The 19,426-nt window shown below is 50.1% G+C and overlaps 2 protein-coding genes across 8 annotated transcripts in view; both read right to left on the bottom strand.

Annotated features, from left to right (window-relative positions):
- Positions 1–1,830, bottom strand: part of TLK2 (tousled like kinase 2) — a 106,062-nt gene extending 104,232 nt beyond the window's left edge. For 4 of the 7 annotated variants that reach the window (XM_067020835.1, XM_067020838.1, XM_067020836.1 and 1 more), the window contains exon 1: positions 1,054–1,204. In XM_067020835.1, the coding sequence (XP_066876936.1) occupies positions 1,054–1,189 (136 nt within the window). In that variant the 5' untranslated portion in view covers positions 1,190–1,204. Of the gene's footprint in view, positions 1–1,053; positions 1,205–1,375 lie in introns of those variants that run through there. The other 3 variants (XM_059048768.2, XM_059048769.2, XM_067020840.1) reach the window with 3 other exon arrangements.
- LOC136793142 (serine/threonine-protein phosphatase 2A 55 kDa regulatory subunit B gamma isoform-like) lies at positions 1,364–19,328 on the bottom strand. Its single transcript, XM_067020474.1, is given in 5 exon segments — positions 1,364–1,808; positions 7,298–7,353; positions 16,870–17,020; positions 17,022–17,400; positions 19,256–19,328. Coding segments are annotated over 5 exon segments (1,104 nt in total).
- Positions 19,329–19,426: the final 98 nt, after the last annotated feature.

The raw sequence follows: 19,426 nt of genomic DNA, 5'->3' as shown, positions 1-19,426 counted from the left end.
CAGAAGGTACTAATAACTTAAAATAATGCTATTATATGCCTCCTTGCTCTGAGGAGCAGATAGTAGCTCATGAAAAGAGGAATTACTTCTAATTTAATAGAGAACCCATGGTAAAACCATCAACCGGCATTCATTCACTCAGGAAATTAGTATAGCTCCACAACCATCCCTTTACAAAATCTTTCTCTGCCACTCCCTGGAGCAATAGGTTTCTCTAGACATCTGCTTTTAGCACTCCTTCCAAGCAGGGAGGGGCAGGAGGACACCATTTTTAAACTCCTTCCACGACCAATTAATGCACAGGTTACTCTCAGCAAATACCTCCATCGTTTGCAAGAGATCAACTCTTGCAGAACCCATTGGAAACGTCCCCAATATTAAAAGGAGAAGAGGTGCATATACCATTACATAGAACCCCTTTGAACATATTATTAAATAGTTATTGGAATGATTGGCATGATTTAAAAGTTCACTGAAAACATGAATGAAACATGCTCCTCTGCAATCTAACACCTCCACAATTTCCAGTAACAACCCCTACAAAGTCCTCCAGTTTCATTTCCCTTCCTGGATTGAGAGCCTGGGGCAAAGGGGAATGAAAGGGTGGCAAATTAAAGTTTCACCCACACAGACAAGTGCAGGTTAGAGAGGGAATTAGGAAATTCTCAGCAGGGTGGAAAGGCATTTTAAAAAAGAAAAAGGAAAGAAGAAAAGAGATTGAGGGAGTGTTTCCCTACGTGGCCTTCCTCGCGTCTCGCCCTGCCCTAATCGAGGCCGGAATGGCAGAGGTTGCAACCTCCCTTCAAGACCCAGGGTCTCTCGGCACGTTTCCTAAACCTCCATCCTCAGGCCTGGCCCGGAAAATGACGCCCCAGCGGTTATTCCATTTAATGTCAACTCATGTTAAGGAAAGATCCACTCTGTTCCATTCCAGCGGGGCCTTAGAGTGGGATCCTCCCTGTAGCCCACAGCCAGGAAGCAGGACCGATGTGGCCTGGTCCCGGCGCCCCTCGCCTCCCGCCGGCTCCAAACTTTCCCCAACTCCAGGCCCACCTGTCACGGAGGGAGGGCGGGCCAGCTCTCGGGGGCGCCCGGGAAGCTGCCGGGGCCTCCAGCTGCCCAGGCGCCCCCCTCTCCCCGCCGGCCGCCGGCCCCACTCCCAGGCCGGGGCCGCCTGGGCCTCCCCCATCCTCGGCCCGGCCCCTCAGCGACCCGCAGCCCTCGGAAAGCCCCTCCCGTCTCAGAGCCGAGGAACTGCGGCCCGGCGCCGGCCCCCGTGTGGGCCCGAGCCGTAGCCTCCTCAGCCGAGGGGGTCGCCCGGACGGTTAATGCCTCAGGCCCGGCGCCCTCCCCCGCTCGGGGCTCAGCCTCTCACCTGCCGCCGCCGCTGCCGCCGCTCCACGCTCCTCCCGGGAGGGGCCCCGGACCCGACCCGGCTGCGGACCGCTCTCCTCTCCCCCTGGGCAGGCCCGGGGCGGAGCCGGGGCCTCTCCTGAGCACCGCAACTCCCCGCCCGGGCAGCCGCCGCCGGCGCCGGGCTCCACGAGAGGGCGGGAGGGGAAGGGGGGCCTCGGAGGCCGCAGATCCCCGGGCTCGCGTACAGAGCCAGGCGCCCGACGCGGGCCCGGGCCCGGGCGGCCGCGGGGGACGCGGGACCGGTCTCCTGGCGCCGGACAAAGGCCAAGGGAGGCACAGAAGGGCCCAGGCCCGGCCGGGAGGTGGGGGCCCACTCGGCTAGGGGCCACTCGGGTGAGGCGTGGAGGGCGGGGGGGTCGGAACCGCTGGTGCCCAGGACCCGCCTCCGGCCCCTTAATCCGGATCGGTTCGGTCCGGATTAGTAGTGATCGGTGTAAACACACTAGTGAAACCGCGTGTTTCCTCGCGAGATTTGCACGGCTGGGAGGCAGGGGGGGGTCCAGTGGGGGTGGGGGAAGAGCCGACAGTGGGGGAGGAGGGGGAGGGGACGAGGAAGGTGGGGGGGTCCCCGCTGCCCCGGCGCCCCGCCTCCTCCAATCAGCGGCCGGGCTGGCGGGCAGGGGTTAACCAGGGGACCCCGCGCCGGCTGAGGAGGCCGCCGCCTCGCCGGGCGGCTGAGGGAGGGCGGGCGGACGGGCGGCGCTGGCGGACCTGCAGCTACGCGAGGAGAGGTCGGACCGGTTCGGAGCTCCGGAGCCCCCACTGCCGTCTCCGTAAAATCGGTCCTCGCCCCGCGGGACCGGTCCCAGCCGAGGAGGTTGGGCCGGCGCCCTGGGTCGCGGACCGGAGCTAGAGGGGCCTCGCTGTCGGGGCCGGGCGCTTCCCCGATCCGCCTCGTCGAACCCCGCGCCAGCCTAATCCCTGGTCTCCACGAGTTTGGGTGAGAAGTGGGGTTGCTCTGCCCAGGATGGATTTTAGAGGAAGCAAGCCCGTGAGCCGGTGAACCCCTCCCGAACTTCCCCGGAGACGCCCAGTTAGTGAGTTGGCTGTGCCCACCCGTGTTAGCTGGCTCCCACGCCCCGCCACTCTCCAAACTCACCCTCCCACTCCCCAGATCCAAGCCGCCTTGGAAAGCGGACAGCGCTTCACCTCCACGTACCTGGTTGGCAGGACGTCTCCAGGGACAGAGGTCCTCTGGGATCAAGGCTGAGTCCCCACCCCCACCAGGATGCTGCCCCAAAGGGACTCTCTCGGTGCCCCAGGGGGGAGGTTCCATTTCATCCTTTGATTAAAAACAAGGCCCTCCTGGGTACTTAGGGGGCTCGGAGGGTAAGGGCTAGAATGGAGAAAACAGGCCTGCGCCTCAGTGTCTGCCGAGGAATGGGAAATGTGAAAGGGTACAGTAGCTTCCGCAGCTAGGAGGGCTTCCTGCACAGAAAAAGCCTCCCATTTTGATCACCTAGCACCAGAGAAAAAAATCACATTCTCCACCGACTTCTATGAGCCAGGACACTGACTTCAACGCAAATACCCAACTTTTTATTTTCCTTTGATGCTGCCTTGATCAGATGTCTGAAGATGACTTAAGGACTACAGGCAAAACACTTGGGAAAAATTCAGATAATGAACAAAGAGCCTTGAACTTTTCCAGGGCGTAGGCAAGTACTTCAAGTGGAGTTTCTGCCTTTCTTTCTTCCTTATTCTTAATTCATCCTGTATTAATGGAACACAGACCTGCTGGAAGGCCAAAGGATGGCAGTTTACTTTTTGTTAGTTGCCCAGCCTTCCAAAGCCTTGGACAAATTCAAGCACTGTGGAAAAACTCCATTCAACCAAGAGTCACCTTGCTTCGAACCCAGCCAGGTTGGGCCCTGTGCACACACATATTCCCAAAGATAACAATGTTTGAAGGGGAGGGGGAGAGCAAGTTCCAGGCAGAGGAGGGTAGGAAAAAGGGCAAGGTGAAGGACTATCAAGAGAGCAGGAGAACCAAGAGTACCTTCCCCTACAACTGGAAAAGCAAGTGAGGCAAGCTCTGTCATTATAGAGAATGATTAAAAATTCAACTCGAGGGGCTTCCCTGGTGGCGCAGTGGTTGAGGGTCCTCCTGCTGATGCAGGGGACACGGGTTCGTGCCCCGGTCCGGGAAGATCCCACGTGCTGCGGAACAGCAGGGCCGCTGAGCCTGCAAGTCCGGAGCCTGTGCTCCGCAACGGGAGAGGCCCCAACAGTGAGAGAGGCCCGCGTACCGCAAAAAAAAAAAAAAGTCAACTCGAAGAGCAAGTGAGGCAAGCTCTGTCATTATAGCGAATGATCAAAAAAGTAACTCCTTAAAATGACACTGGAATGTCTCAAATGAGAAGAGTTTAAAAGGAAGAACACTGTGTCCAGTTGGAGCTGAGTTCCAGCCAGCTCTTTCACAGACAAGCTGCATGGACCAGTTACCTGACCTTTCAAGTTTCGCCAACCTCATCTGTGAAGGAGTTTGGACTAGAGGATAATAAGATAATAATAAGGCTGTGATTCTATTTTTTGAGCTAATTTTTTTTTTTTTGGCTGCACCGTGTGGCATGGGAGATCTTAGTTCCCCCAACCGGGGATCGAACCCATGCCCCCTGCATTGGGAGCACGGAGTCTTAACCACTGGACCACTGGGGAAGTCCCTGAGGTAATTATTTTTTAAAAAATAAAAGTAGTTACTGAAATACAGGAAAAAATAAGATTTTTAGTTTCACTTTGCCTAGTGCATTTTCCTCTGCATGTCAAAGAACTTACACTGCCATAGGTCTGTTCACAGCCCCACTCCACATTTAACACTCATCCCAACAGGAATTGCTCATAGGAATTTAATGAATTTGCTTACCACAAAAATGAGGTGCTTCTGTTTATAAGCATCATAAATGAAAATATCAAATATCAACAGTAAGGAAAAAGAACAATAGATGGATAATTTCAAAATAAGCTCTGTTGTCAGATGGTTCCCACAATGTGTTTTAACCTTGGGTTCATGAACCAACTTGTTCAAAGTGTGTTTACTGGGACCTCCCTGGCAGTTCAGTGGTTAAGACTGTGCTTCCAGTGCAGGGGGCTTGGGTTCGATCCCTGGTCGGGGAACTAAGATCCCACATGCCACATGGCCAGAAATAAATGAATTAATTAAAGTGTGTTTGCTCACAGGGCAACTCTGTGAGACTCAACTTGTCATAGACTGGCAAATGATGACACTCCCCGTGCCAAGGCCCAATTCCCATCAGCTTCAGAAGGCTCAAACATGGATTCATCTAGAGGTGCACGTGGATCATCGGTCCTTCCTGCCTTCAATGTATGACAAGTCCTCCAGGTTCATGTTCATAGTCACAGAGAGGACCAGGGTGCTGGTGTTCCCCAAGCTGTGCTCTGCACATCTCGATAGGTTAAATGCTTTCAAGGGAGTAGATGTACATTGGACCTCAGGAAACTCTAGGTTAAAGTTAAGTGGAATCCTTTATTTCAGTACTACTTAGAGCCTAAAATGTACAATAGGCATATGACAATCTCCAGGTGGGGGATCAGGGTATTCAGTGGTTTCCTATTTGATGTTTAGAACCACCACCCTGGTTTTTTTTTTTTTTTTGTGGTACACGGGCCTCTCACTGTTGTGGCCTCTCCCGTTGCGGAGCACAGGCTCCGGACGCGCAGGCTCAGCGGCCATGGCTCACGGGCCCAGCCGCTCCGCGCCATGTGGGATCTTCCCGGACCGGGGCATGAACCCGTGTCCCCTGCATCGGCAGGCGGAGTCTCAACCACTGCGCCACCAGGGAAGCCCAAGCCTCAGTTTCTTTATCCATCAAATGGTGTTAAAAACCTCACAGGACTGTTGGAGGATGAAATGAGATAATGTGTGTGCCTGACAGAGTAATCCCTAAATAAATGGTCCCCAAACCACATTTCTACCAAGGATGTAGACATTAGTCATTAGATTGGTTAGCAGCATACAGTTTAACTTCGGAAACCAGGCTGCCAATGTACTGAGTTGTTTGTGGGGCTATTTTCTTCATAACAGAAAAAAGACTTGATGTCCCTTTAAAGAAAGCATTACAAAAAAAAAAAAAAAGGCATTACATTTTATTTGGCGGCGGCGGGGGGGGGGGGGGGGGGGTAAGTAGGGAAAAATGTAAAAGTCATCTGGTCTGTTTATGTTCTTCCCCCATCCTGGAGAATTGAGGGTTTCTAATGGTGAGAAGAAATAACAAATTTTGTGAAGGCAATATTTCCACTATAAATTCTGGTAGGCAGGGCAGTGTAGAACGTCAGGGCACAGGTGGTTGGAAGAAACTAGGTCCTAACCCCATCTCTTCACCTGTCAGGTTCCTCATCTGAAAACTGTGGCCAGCACACCTAATCCCATGAGTGGCTTTAATTAAAGTTGAAATAGTGATAGGAAATGCCTTGTAACTGTGCCTGACATACAGTAGGCATTTGGTCAGTGTTATTTCCTCCCTTCTCCCCATTCCTCACAAAGTGGAAAAGCATCTGGTTGCCATGAAAGTGCCCTATAGATGAAAGAAATTCAGATCTCAGCCTGCGTAAGATTCTCTGCCAACCTCTCCCCTATCTCAATGTTTTTCATACCCTCCTTCTGACCAGCTTGCTTCAGAAAGCCTTCCTGAGCAAGTCTCCTTGACACACTTTACTTTCTTTATCATCATGCGTTCTTCCCCACAGCCCAGTGATGCTGGAACCATATTCTTATTCTCCTGGAGAGTACCTCCCTTTAATTTCCTCTTTCAACTCCCTCCCCAAATGTTACTTTTTAATATTTGTCTTCCCTGAATTGTGTGTTCCTTCTTCCCAGCAGCTGAAATGTAAAATAGACAAGTAGAGGAGCAAAGAGAATAAATGCCCCTGAAAAGTAACAAGCCCCCTCCCATGAGCTATTGAATCCTCCATTTTGTTCCTTCTCAGAAAACGTCAAGATAGGGAACAACAGCAAAAACACTGCATTTGTGGAAGCTGGCAAAGTGTATTTTATAAATCTTAGTTCTTCCATTGACCTTTCATATTAGACTTAAGTAATCAACCTTCAGACACAGTGACACAGGTCATGAGGGAAAGGGGGCCCAAGCCCACAAAGAAGAAAGAAGGGGATCATTCGGCTAGTGGCCTTGGGCATGGTCAGCCCAGAAAGGCAAGTCAGAAGATGGACGTTGTATAGCCTCTGAGTTAAGAATGAGTTTTGTTTTTAATGACTGAAAGAAAATCAAAAGAAGAATAGTATTTCGTGACATGAAAATTACATAAACTAATTTTGGTGTCCATTAATAAAGTTTCATTAGAACACAGCCACACTAATTCCTTTACATACAGTCTATGGCTGATTTTGTGCTACAAATGGCAGAATTTAGTAGTTTTGACAGGCAGGCAAAGCCTAAAATGTTTACTGTCTGGTCCTTTACAGAAAAAGTTAGTCAACCCCTGCTCTTGGCCAGGGCTTCACAAATTGGACCAAGCATAAGTATCCCTCGGGCATCTTGCCAAAATGCATCTGGGATAGGGCCTGAGAGTCTGCATTTCTGACAGCCCCAGGTGATGATGTTGCTGCGGGTCTGCAGCCCACACTGGATTTCAAGGCTCTGAAGGCGTGTCTGTTACATTAGTGAATGCTTTGTTAAGTACAGTGAGCAAATCTTTAAAAATATGAAAAATTGGAGTGTAACCCATGATAATAACCTCAATCAAATCTTCGACCTTTCATTCCACTGTTTTGGCATCATGTGACAGCCTGAATAGCCGTGGTAATGGATTTGCCAGCCACCTTGCTGAGGCCAAAGGGATGACAGCCCCAGCCCTCTTGTGATGTGCTGCTTCCTTTGATTGGCCCTAAATGTACCAGTCCAACTACAGAAGGGCCTTCTGTGTCCTGGTATTGCAGAATTTGGAAAGGAGATCTGAGTTCACCTTATGCAAAATACTCGACTCTTCCAACTGCAAGCAAGTAGTCCTCTCCCAGCTCTTTCTTCAGTGAGCAGTGCTTCTCAGGGTGACAAACCCTTGCAGAAGCAGCTTGGATTCAAATCCCAGCCCTTCTAAATACATGTTCTGAGACCCAAGGACACATGACTTCTGGAGCCTCGATTTCCTTATCCGTGCAGTGGAGATAATGTATGTAAAGCACCTGGCTTACTGCCGGATTCCTGCCAGGTGCTTCCAACCTGAAAGCATCATAAAACTTACATCCAAAACTTGCTCCTCCCTCTACCTAACTCATGCTAGAAAATGTCATTTCCATTCTTTCATTACTTATATCAAAAACTCTGGAATCATCCTCTCTTACACCCTTATCCCCAGCACCTCCACTCCAGCCTCACTGGCCTCCTCCCACCTCAGGGCCTTTGCACTTACTATCCCTCTACCTGGAATACTTTCACCACTTAGCAGGTGTGGCCACATGTTACTGCATTGCACAGAATGTGTCCTATCTTCTGCGTATGTGTGATCATGATACGGAGCTGGCAAGTGGCTGCCTTTCCATGATAGAGTGAGAAGAACCTCCAGGCCGTTTCAAGAGACAACCATGCTAGGCTTTTGAGTAGAAATAAGTGAGGAGGGCAGTTTGAAAAGAAAGACCATTTCATCACAAGAAAAACAATTTTGGGGGCTTCCTTGGTGGTACAGTGGTTAAGAATCTGCCTGGCAATGCAGGGGACATGGGTTCGAGCCCTGGTCCAGGAAGATCCCACATGCCGCGGAGCAACTAAGCCTGTGCGCCACAACTACTGAGCCTATGCTCTAGAGCCCATGAGCCACAACTACTGAGCCCACGTGCCACAACTACTGAGCCCGTGCACCTGGAGCCCATTCTCCACAAGAGAAGCCACCGCAATGAGAAGCCCGCGCACCGCAACGAAGAGTAGCCCACGCTTGCCGCAACTAGAAAAAGCCCACGCGCAGCAACAGACCCAACGCAGCCAAAAATAAATTAATTAAATAAATAAATTTTTTTTAAAAAAAACAATTTTTTTTCTACTTCTTTAATTTTGTATCTATATGCGATGGTGGCTGTTCACTAAACTTACTGTGACAATCGTTTCAGGATGTACGTAAGTCATTATGCTGTACACCTTAAACCTATACAGTGCTGTAGGTCAGTTATATCTCAATAAAACTGGAAGAAAGAAAGAAAACAAAAATAAATAAAAAGAGCAAATCCCAAAACCAAATCCTTGCTCTCAGGTGCATGCCAGTGAGAGAAACAGACAAAAAACACAAAACTATATGTCAGAGGTGCTGAGTGTCATGGAGAAATAGAAAGCAGGGTACGAGGATAAAGTGCTAGACCCCAGTGGTGGCAGGGATGCTACTTTATATAGGGAGGTAGGTCAGGGACAGCTGTTCTCTGATAACGTGAAGAGGTGCAAACCTCATCTCCGTCGGGGGGAAGAGCCTTCCAGGCAGAGAGAACAGTGAGTGAAAATGGCCTGGGGCCAGAACTAGCGTGTTTGCAGCAGGATGACTTGTCAGGCAAAACTGCAGCATCTCTCTGGGCCTTCTGGACCTTGCAAGACAGGGTGAGAAGATGCCTGCTGCTGAGCCGGGCACAGGTGTAGGCCACAATTTCACCAAGTTTTCGACATAATAAGGTGCTTTATGCTACAGTGAGATTCAGTGTCTTGAGCCTGCGTTTAATGCCTGATCCCAAAGGGCAGGGATTATAATAAAAAGCATTTATTGAGCATTTATGGGGAAGGCACTGGAATGAGAGCATGTTCATTATCACCTTTAATCCTTTCAACCTTGAGGGAGGCCCACCATACAGAGGAGGAGGAGAAAGTGGAGAGGAGGTGAGGGAGTTCTCTGAAAGGCGGTCTGGCTCCAGGACGGGTGCCCTCTGCCTCCGCCACGCGGGGTTAGCCTGGGCCAGGGCACGCGGTGCTCAATCCTGCCCCTCCTGGCTGACTCCAGGTTCCACCTGCTCCTTTAGTTTGCTTCAGTTAACACTAACTTTCCGTCACCTCCTTCTGGCTTCTGGCTTCATGACCCCGTATTTATTGTGTTTCACAGCTTTCCTCCCTGGCCGTTAGTTTCCACCTCCTCTGAAGGTGTGGATGTGGGCAGCTGGTTAGTCACTTTAAGTAAGACTCTTATCAAACTCACCGTTGCACAGGATCTGGTTCTCAGGTCTTCGGGTCCCCCTGGCCCCGGAGTTAATCCAATTTGGGAAGAACCTCATCAAAACGCTGAGAATGGTACATAACCCTGTGTGCCAACTCGTTCACAGCCCTGGATGCCAACTCGTTCATTTCAAAAGGGGAATGTGACTGCCAAGCGGCGACATTTGACCCACAGACGCTGATCCCAGGATAGCTGCTCGGAAGGCTCCTCGGTGAGCAAGGGAAAGGGCATGGCCTTAATGGCTGCACCGCGCACAGCTGTGCAGCTGCTGTTCCCAATTCCTCGAAATAGTGCCCTGTCTTCTAAAGAAGGGACAGGACGCTGGGTCTGTCCCTCTCATGAAATTACACCAGAGCCCTGCTTTTTAGACTCCCCTCTCTTGGGCGTTCCTCTTTGGAAACCGCAATGTATATATAGGCTTACGTTTTCTTGGAAATTTGGATAACCCAGTTTTAGCCAAAGCTGCTGCTCTGTAGGTAGTTGATCTCCTCCATCACTGTGGAGTCTTCCAAGTTTTGTTCTCTGGTTTTGCAGGTATCTTGGTGAGGCCTCATGTTTGAGACTCTGCTTTAATATTCATTAGCATAAGACTTTCAGAAAGTTACTTCAACTTCCTCCTCTATCAAACCAGGAACTAACACCTGTTCTCCTCCCAGTGTTGCTCTAAGGATTAAGTCAGTTAACACAATAAAGTCTTCTGAAATTTAGAGGTAAAAATAAGTGTCGTGTAAATGCAAAACAGAATTATTCTTTCAAGGCAAGTTTTCCCTAAAACAAAGTTTAAGCAACAGGGAAAGACGGTGACAGTACAGCTGGCCCTGCACACGATCTGCATGCAGTCTACACTGCCCATTCACGCAGCAGCCCAGCAGCCCTTGTCAATGGGAGTGTGGTTCCATCAGGTCCAAGAACCACTGCCCTAATAAATACTACCTCAATGTGAAGCCATCCACAGACTCTGGCTATTGTGTTTCCCTGGTCTCCCTGTGCTTTGTCCAGATTTAGTTTTTAGTTGCAGAGTAAATGTGATGCTCTGAAAGGAACATAAGACGCAGAGTCACGAGCCCTGGGTTCAAAACTCAGCTCTGCCGTGCATGCTGGGTGACGTCAGCCAAGTGTCCTCCCCTCCGCCTGAACCCCCTGCCCCCCCGGAAAAATGGGGCTGCTCACATGACCTGCCCTTTAGAGCTGATGAGAGGATGGGATGAGGTGACCGAGGTTCAGAAAGATTAGTGTGGTGTCTGGCATGCAGAAGACACTCCAGTGGTGCTTGTTTAAAATAATTAAATGTCATTGATTTGTCTGACGAGAGAAAGAAGTCTATCACTAGTCTTCTCCTCAAAATGCTTGCTTTCTTCAGAGGTTTTAACTTTTGCCTGACAAACCCAGCTCTTTTGTCTGTTAAGAATGTTTTTTATCTTCCTACTCTAATAAAATATTTGGAAGCCAGAATAGATGCTGCGTATGTGTGTGAGGGACAGACTTTCTTGGTCATTGTTTTAGCCACCCAGACAGTGGTGTTTTAGCTCCCACATTTCTTAAACGGTGGCAGGGCAAGGTTTTACTTTTGCTGTTTCAATCACCGGCATCGATGTTGCAATATCACATAGCAACAGGTTCCCCAATCTGATTACTGGCTTAGCATCTTATTGACCAGCTGATCCGTTCCACTCCTGTATCAGAGCAGGAGATACCCTGATAGGTTCCTTTCTTCTCCCACAGATACAAGACTCACCTAAGTTACCAAGTCCTTCTTTCCTGGGGCGCCCCTTATACATCTCTCCATCCTGACAATCCAAGAGCTGGACAGAAGGACCTGTGGGATTGGAATGTGGGGAAGGGGCTGCACTGGGAGGCCTTCGGTGGTCACACTGCCCAGAGGCTACATCCCACCTGGCACTGATTCAGCATTTGCATGCTCCCACCTGCCCCATTTGGCTAGAACAGGTGAGAGCTGGTCCTGTGTCCTTGTGGGTCCTACGTCTCCTGCCCTCCCCTTGCCGTGCTCCCCACAGGATTGGACACCCCCAGGATGTAGGCCTGGGTTGGGCTCTCCAGCCCCTGGTGACTCATCTCCCCACTGGAAAAAGTATGAAAATTGTGCTTGTTACGTTAACAGATTCCTGAGAGCTGCCCCCGTTGTCCATTGAGGGAGTTTCCATCTTATAATTGGGAAAACAGAGGTGGTAGGTGTGAGGCAGAGAGCCTGAGCTGGGAGCATGGCTGATCCAGGGTCCAGTCCAAGCTCTCCTCTCCCGGGCTCCATGAACTTGAGCTGGTTACTTCATCTTCCCAGCCTCACCTTCCACATCTGTAAAAGGGGAATACAATGCCCATCTTAGAGGGTGGAGTTAGGCCCTTAAAGCATCAAGCACAGCACTGAGCACAACAGGGAGTCAGTAACCGGGGGCTTCTTCATATTTTTCACACTTAAAATGGACTGTGTAGTGTTTTCAGTAAGTCCCCAGACTAGAGCTGGGTCCCAGCACTGAGCTGACAGAAGCATGCCTGCAGAGGCCCTAGCAGCACCGGCCACAGAAAGGGGATTCAGGTGTCTCCACCCCCCTCCTTGGGGGCAGCAATTCCCCCACCCCCCACCCCCCATAAAGCCCAGACAGTAAATATTTTAGGTTTTGCAGGCCATGTTGTCTCTGTTACAAGTCTCACCCTGCCAGCACGGCCAGGAAGATAGCCACAGATGATATGTAATTGAATGACTGTGGCCGTGTTCCAGTTAAAGTTTATTTGCAAAAATAGGCAGTTTGCCAGCCCCTTCATGACTCTCAAATTTTGGCTCACACCAGAATCGCGTGGGGGGTGTCTTCCAACACACCTCGCTGGGCCTCACCCCCAGTGCTTCTGACTCTGCGGGTCTGGGCTGGGCCTGCATTTGCGTTTCTAACAACTTCTGGGTGATACTCCTGCTGCAGGCCTGGGAACCATTTTGAGAACCACCAAAGCTTTTCCGGCCCCCTTCTTTCTCTGTGCAGCTGAAACACTTTATTCCTACTGCAAAAGAGCATTTATTGTGTTTTACTATGGTTAGTGGTTTGTGTGTGGGTCTCTGGGACCTGTTCTTAATCATCTTCCTACCCCAGTGCCCGACAGTAGCCACTGCTCACCATGAGCACTGAACTCAAGGGAGGTCACGGGCACAGGAGCCCTGGGTCCAGCTCTGGTCCTTGGTGGACATTTCTCTCTGGAGCTCTGTGCGACCCCCCGTCACGGAGAAGAGGAAAAGGGACTTTGCCCCCTGCCTGTCCAGAAACAGATCAGGAGAGGAGACATTCCCTGCTCAGACTAGACCTTGAACCTGGACTGTTTTCTAAGGAAATGAAACAAGGGTTGGGGGTTTGGTCTGTTGTAATTTTGTTATTTTTTGCTTTGTGATGTATGAGTGTGGGGGGTTGAATCCAGAGAGCTGACTGATGTGGAAAAACCACTATTTCTGAGTTGCAGAGACTAAGAAGGCATTTAAAATGACCTGCAGTCAGGGTTTTTTTTCCTCAAATCAGGAAGAATCCAGTTTGGTCCTGATAAAAAATAAATAATATTTGATGGGCTTCCCTGGTGGCGCAGTGGTTGAGAATCCGCCTGTCAATGCAGGGGACATGGGTTCGAGCCCTGGTCCGGGAAGATCCCACATGCTGCGGAGCCACGGAGCCCCTGCACCACAAATGCCGAGCCTGTGCTCTAGAGCCTGCAAGCCACAACCGCTGAGCCCACGTGCCACAACTACTGAAGCCCGGCGCGCCTAGAGCCTGTGCTCCACAACAAGAGAAGCCACCGCAATGAGAAGCCCGGGCACCGCAAGGAAGAGTAGCCCCCGCTCGCCGCAACTAGAGAAAGCCCGCACTCAGCAACAAAGACCCAACGCAGCCAAAAATAAATAAATAAAATAAATACATTTATTTAAAAATATATAAATAAATAAATAATATTTGAGACCTTCCCTATCCTGAGTGGCATGAGTAACAACTCCTGGGTCCAACTCCCTCTTTTGGAACTTAGTGCCTTCCTCCTGGTTTTTATCCTCAGGACGCTGCGAGTAGATAGAGCCAGGTGTGGACCCACACGTGCTTTCCCACCTCTTCTTGCTGGTGGGCACGGAGGAGGCCCCGCGGGAGCTCACCAGAGACAGGGAGCCACTCAGTCCTGGGCTGGTGTAACAGTGACCTGCCTCTTCCCAATTCCCAGGCCTGTCCGATGCAAGCTTACATGGGAATTCCTTTTGATCTGTGAAGTTTCAAGACCATCCATACCTAACCTTCCGTGCGTCACTCCCTCCTTTCCAAACTAACAGACAAACAGGGAGAAAGGACTCCTTCCCCTCCCCATCTTGATGTGCTCTGTGAACACTGCCCCAGGTCCAGACATTTGCTGCTCATCTAGACTGTGGTGCAGAAAGCTATGAGCTACGACCCAGTAGCCTGGAGCACGTGAAGTTAGCACGGCAAGGGAGCAGGAGGGACCCGGGTGGCTTAGAACTCCTTCTGATATCCCCCGTCCCTGCCACCTTGTTACCCCTGCCTGCCAATCCGTTTTGCATCAATAAACTTTATGTTCCGGGCTTTGCCAGATGAATGAAAGGCGAGCAGCTAAAGACTGATCTCTGACCTCAGCACGTAAACAGCCTACAGATGGGACTTGACAGTTAATAAAGGAAAGGCCTAGCAATTCTCTGATGCCTTTTTGCCTTGATTAGACTGAACATTCATAAGCTTTGGGGGAAATCTTCAAATTGAAGAGGAAGACCCCACAAGACAGGAATTCACATCTCTACTCATTCATCCTTCATCCGTTCAGACTGTCTGTCCCTCAGTCTATACTCACTGACACTGGTGCCACCCTATTAACCTGTGCTTAGCGCTGTGCTAACGGCTCTCAAGCACAGGCGGCTGTAAGAATTCCAGAAGTCCGCACCATACTCTCCTGGAAGACAGCGTCCAGCTCGGCAGTCAAGCACACGCTCCGCTTCAGACAAATCCAAGCTTGAATCCTGATTCTGCCGGGTGACCTCTGGCAAGTTCTTTAACCTGTCTGCCCTCAGCTTCCTCTTGGGGTTAATGATACCCACTGCCAAGTGTTGTCATCAGGACTAAGTGAGACCATCTGTGTGAGGCTTGCAGCACGGAGCCTGGTGCTTAGCAGTCACACCAGACGTGGAAGTCCCAGCACAGTGCTGGTGGCTTGCTGGGCCGGCTCTCAGGGGCTGAGAGGCTCCTCCCCTTGCCCTGGCCTTCTGCCTGCCACTGGAGAGCCAGTGATGATACGCACGGTCTCTGCCTTCAGCAGCCTGAGAGGCCTACTGTTGACAATGTTTTTAGTTTCTTCATCTATAAAATGGAGTAGTGGTGATAATCCTCCTTGGAGGATCAGGGAAGAGCCTAGCACAGAAGCCTGCAAGTGCACTTTGCCGAAGGAAACGACTCTGGGAATATTAGATGCCGGTAGCAGCCTCTGGCTTGTCATTGGATGCCACGGCCCCTGCAGGCTGTCTTTAATAATAGATATTTTAACATTCCTGAACCCGCTTCAAGCTATATTTGCTCACACACGGAGGTTTATTCAGTGTTAATCACATTAATGTGCTGTTTCATTTCACGCTGTGCAATGCCAGCTTCAGCGAGAGCCCAGAGACAGCAGAATTTACGCTCAAAGGGACCTCGTACTGCGTTTACCCAAGCGTCGTCAAGGCATCTCAGCGCCCCAGCAACCTCCGGGCCACCCCCCTGCTCCCCCAGGGGTGCCCTCAAGCCTTAAGCAGTCTTCCTTTCAAGTGTCTCTCTGTATCTCTTGGTTTTTACCCTCAATTAGAAACCTCTTAGGCAAGTGTCCAATTTTTACTAGCCATCTTTAATCCTTCAACAACCCAAACACATGCTATTCAGTAAAAGCTCTCCATCACGTATCATAAGGGACCCTGAGTGAACAGGAGTTTGCAGGGTCCTTTGAGAGCCCCCGGTTCAATCCCCTCATGTTACAGGTGGAAAAACTGAGTAACAGAGGGGTAAGGACTTAAATCTCTCCCCTGTTGGCTCTTTCCCTAAGCTGATGAATAATCGCCATCCAGATCTTAAACACCAAACAAATTTGCCAGTTTTTCTTTGGCTCTGTGCCTCAATCTGCTTGAAACAACCACTTGCCCTCCTGACTCTTGTCAGCTGAGAGCCTCAGATCCTACTTCCTGAGGGGTTGCCCCCCTGCAATGACCCCAGGGCCCGGCGCAGCACCTCAGTGCGGTGCCCCCTCCAAGCTCGGGGCCACCCGCCGGCCAGCCTTCCCAAGGACTTTTTCCGGCACCTCTCACCCCTTTCTTACAACATCAATTTCTCCCTTTCCACTGGAACATTCCTGTCAACATACACAATTGCTCTCATTTTAAACATTTTTGTGTAAAACTCTCCCTTGACCTTACGATCCCCTCCAGGTACTATACCATTTCTCTCCTTGAAAACTTGGCTGTTTCCACTTCCTCTACAGCCGCCGTTAACTTTTTTTTTTTAGAGTAAATGGTGCTTATTTTTTGTTGAATTTTTTTCAATCAAATGGAATTGCTTAATTAAAAAAAACTTTTCTCTTTTCTCTTTAAATACTACAATTTCATTTTACCTCAGCAGACACCTAGAAACAAAACACTCGACCCACCAGAGAAAACAGGGCAATAAAAGCATCAGAAATTCAAGTCAACTATGGAAGACCTACTGTTAGCTGGCAGCTCTCAATTCTAAACAGAAGTGTCCCAGAACCTATTGGGTTTGACAAAAGTTTCTTAGAACTCGGGATTTGGGAAAGTTGGACTCCAACTGAATTCTATTCCAAAGAGGAAAATTAAGGTCGATGCATCAAATGAACACCCAAAGAAACATTTAAAAAACATGTTTGACGGCTTCCCTGGTGGCGCAGTGGTTGAGAATCCGCCTGCCGATGCAGGGGACACGGGTTCGTGCCCCGGTCCGGGAGGATCCCACATGCCGCGGAGTGGCTGGGCCCGTGAGCCATGGCCGCTGAGCCTGCAAGTCCGGAGCCTGTGCTCCGCAACGGGAGAGGCCCCAACAGTGAGAGGCCCGCGTACCGCAAAAACAAACAAACAAACGAAAACGTGTTTGAGGGACTTCCCTGGCAGTTCAATGGTTAAGACTCTGATTCCACTGCAGGGTACATGGGTTTGATCCCTGGTCGGGGAAATAAGATCCCACAGGCCACGCAGCCAAAAAAAATAAAATAAAAAAAATTTTAGCAAGTATTTGACTAAAACTCAGTATGTGAGATTATTAAGTAATAACGTGTCCTCCTAGTTACTTTGTCCTGGAATATATACAGGTTATTTGTAGCCATCACTGCTACAATATTTTCTGAAAAATGCCAAGCTGTACGCAAGATCTTTTTGCTAAAGTCCAGACTGTCGACACTGATCTCGTCTTTTCTCTGCTTGCCCCTCATGCACACTGCTCAGTTTTAGGATAGCTTGGGGTTTGCGGTTTTCCCTCGAGGCCTCAAGAGTAACATCACACTTGCTATTTCGGTCAAACATCCTGAAGAAGTTGTTGTAGGAGCCCGTCATGATGACGCTGTCTGACCCATTCCACACACGCTCAAATTTATCAAAAATGCAGTCATTTTTGTAGAGGGAGCACAGCTTGCTGCGGAGGTAGCTGTGAACCAGGTAAGTCTCAGTGGGGCGGTTTTCCATGTTGAGATCCCAAACTTTGATGGTCAGGTAGTCTCTGGTCATGATATACCTCCCACTGTGGCTGAGCTTCACATCCGAAATCAGAAAGACAATTTCAGAGAATAACGATCTGTTGCTTGGATCTTCTGGCTCTTCAAAAACTGGTCATGGAGGGTCTCCAGGGAGGCAGGGGGTGTGGGGGGCCGCTGTGGCTCACTGTGGGGGCAAGGACACTGGTGGCAGAGGTATTGGGGACCAGTCATCTGCGTGAGCTCTCTTGGAGGCCGCCACCCCCGCACCACCCAACAGCCTGCAGGCTCCAGTGCTGGGATGCCTGAAGCCAAACAACAAACAGGGCGGGAACACAGCCCTGCCAGTTCACTTTCTAATTTTTTTTTTTTTTTTTTTTTTTTTTGCGGTACGCGGGCCTCTCACTGTTGGGGCCTCTCCCGTTGCGGAGCACAGGCTCCGTACGCACAGGCTCTGCGGCCAAGGCTCACGGGCCCAGCCACTCCGCAGCATGTGGGATCTTCCCGGACCGGGGCATGAACCCGTGTCCCCTGCATCGGCAGGCAGATTCTCAACCACTGCGCCACCAGGGAAGCCCTTTCTAATTTTTTTTCCTTTTATTTTTATTTTTAAAATTTATTTATTTATTTTATTTTTGGCTGCCTTGGGTCTTCGCTGCTGCGCGCGGGCTTTCTCTAGTTGCGGCGAGCAGGGGCTACTCTTTGTTGTGGTGAGCGGCCTTCTCATTGCAGTGTCTTCTCTTGTTGTAGAGCACGGGCTCTAGGTGCGCGGGCTTCAGTAGTTGTGGCACGTGGGCTCAGTAGTTGAGGCTCGCGAGCTCTAGAGCGCAGGCTCAGTAGTTGTGGCTCACAGGCTTCCCACTGTCTTTTAATTGAGATCACACACCTGGTCTCAGGACTTAATGAAGCTCAGATTCTTTATGTCTCAGTGCAGAAGGAATTCAGCAAGAGGCAAAGTGATAGGTAAGAAGTGGATTTATTTAGAGAGATACACATTCCATAGACAGAATGCAGTCTGCCTCAAAAGGCGAGAGCGACCCCAAAATATGGGGTGGTTAGTTTAGTTGTTTTTTTTTTTTTTTGCCACATGGCTTGTGGGATCTTAGTTCCACGACCAGGTACTGAACCCAGGCCAGGGCAGTGAAAGCGTGGAGTCCTATCCACTGGACTGCCAGGGAATTCCCCGGGGTGGTTAGTTTTATGGGCTGGGTAATTACATAGGCTAATTATGCAATTACCCAGCCCATAAAAAGTGGGAGGATTATTCCAACTATTTGGCAGGGGAGGGCAGGGGTTTCCAAGAATTGGGCCACTGCCCACTTTTTGGCCTTTTATGGTTAGCCTTAGAACGATCATGGTGCCAAAGAGTGTGCCATTTAGATGCTAATGTATTACAACGAGCGTATAATGAGGCTCAAGGTCTACAGGAAGTGGAATCTTCCACCATCTTGGGCCTAATCAGTTCTAACCAGTTTTTGTGGTATCTTCAACAGCTATGCCATTCTTTTAAAGGTTGTGCCCTGCCCTCTTCCCTCCTGTTTCTTTTTTTTTTAGGCACGCCACATGACATGTGGAATCTTAGTTCCCCCACCAGGGAATGAAACCCCGCCCCCTGCAGTGGAAGTGTGGAGTCTTAACCATTGGATCACCAGGGAAGTCCCTTCCCCGTTTCATAACCACAGACCATTATCACACCCAAGAAATTAAATGCTGATATGTCCATTTTCATATTTCTTCATTTACCCTCAAAAGGTCCTCCAATAGCTACTTTTTAATCCAGCTTTCATTCAGGGAATAGGCCCACCCCAATTTAACTTCCAGACCCACCACTCCACCCAGAGTGTTCAAAGTCAGGGTGACTTCTTTACCAAATCTAAAAAGCCCTCTCTGGCCTTGGCAGGGGGGTAACCCAGGGCAGTCTCCAATGTGGGCTTCTGGGTCAAAACACATTCAGTTCCCCCCTCCCTCCTTGCTCCGTCCCCTCTACCAGTCCTGTGAATGTTGGGGGACCCCAGGCCTTTGTTCTGGGCCCCTCGTCTCCAGTTCCCAGGTGGTCTCATCTAGGCTGGTGGCTTTAACACCAGCTGCATGCTGATGCCACCCATATTTCCAGCATCCAAGCTCTGACATCCCCCAACTCCAGACTGATGTACCCCAC

This window comes from Kogia breviceps, chromosome 19, assembly GCF_026419965.1.
Source record: "Kogia breviceps isolate mKogBre1 chromosome 19, mKogBre1 haplotype 1, whole genome shotgun sequence".
NCBI lineage: Eukaryota > Metazoa > Chordata > Mammalia > Artiodactyla > Physeteridae > Kogia > Kogia breviceps.
The sequence above is the reverse complement of the archived record's forward strand: the minus strand, read 5'-3'. Positions and strand labels throughout refer to the sequence as shown.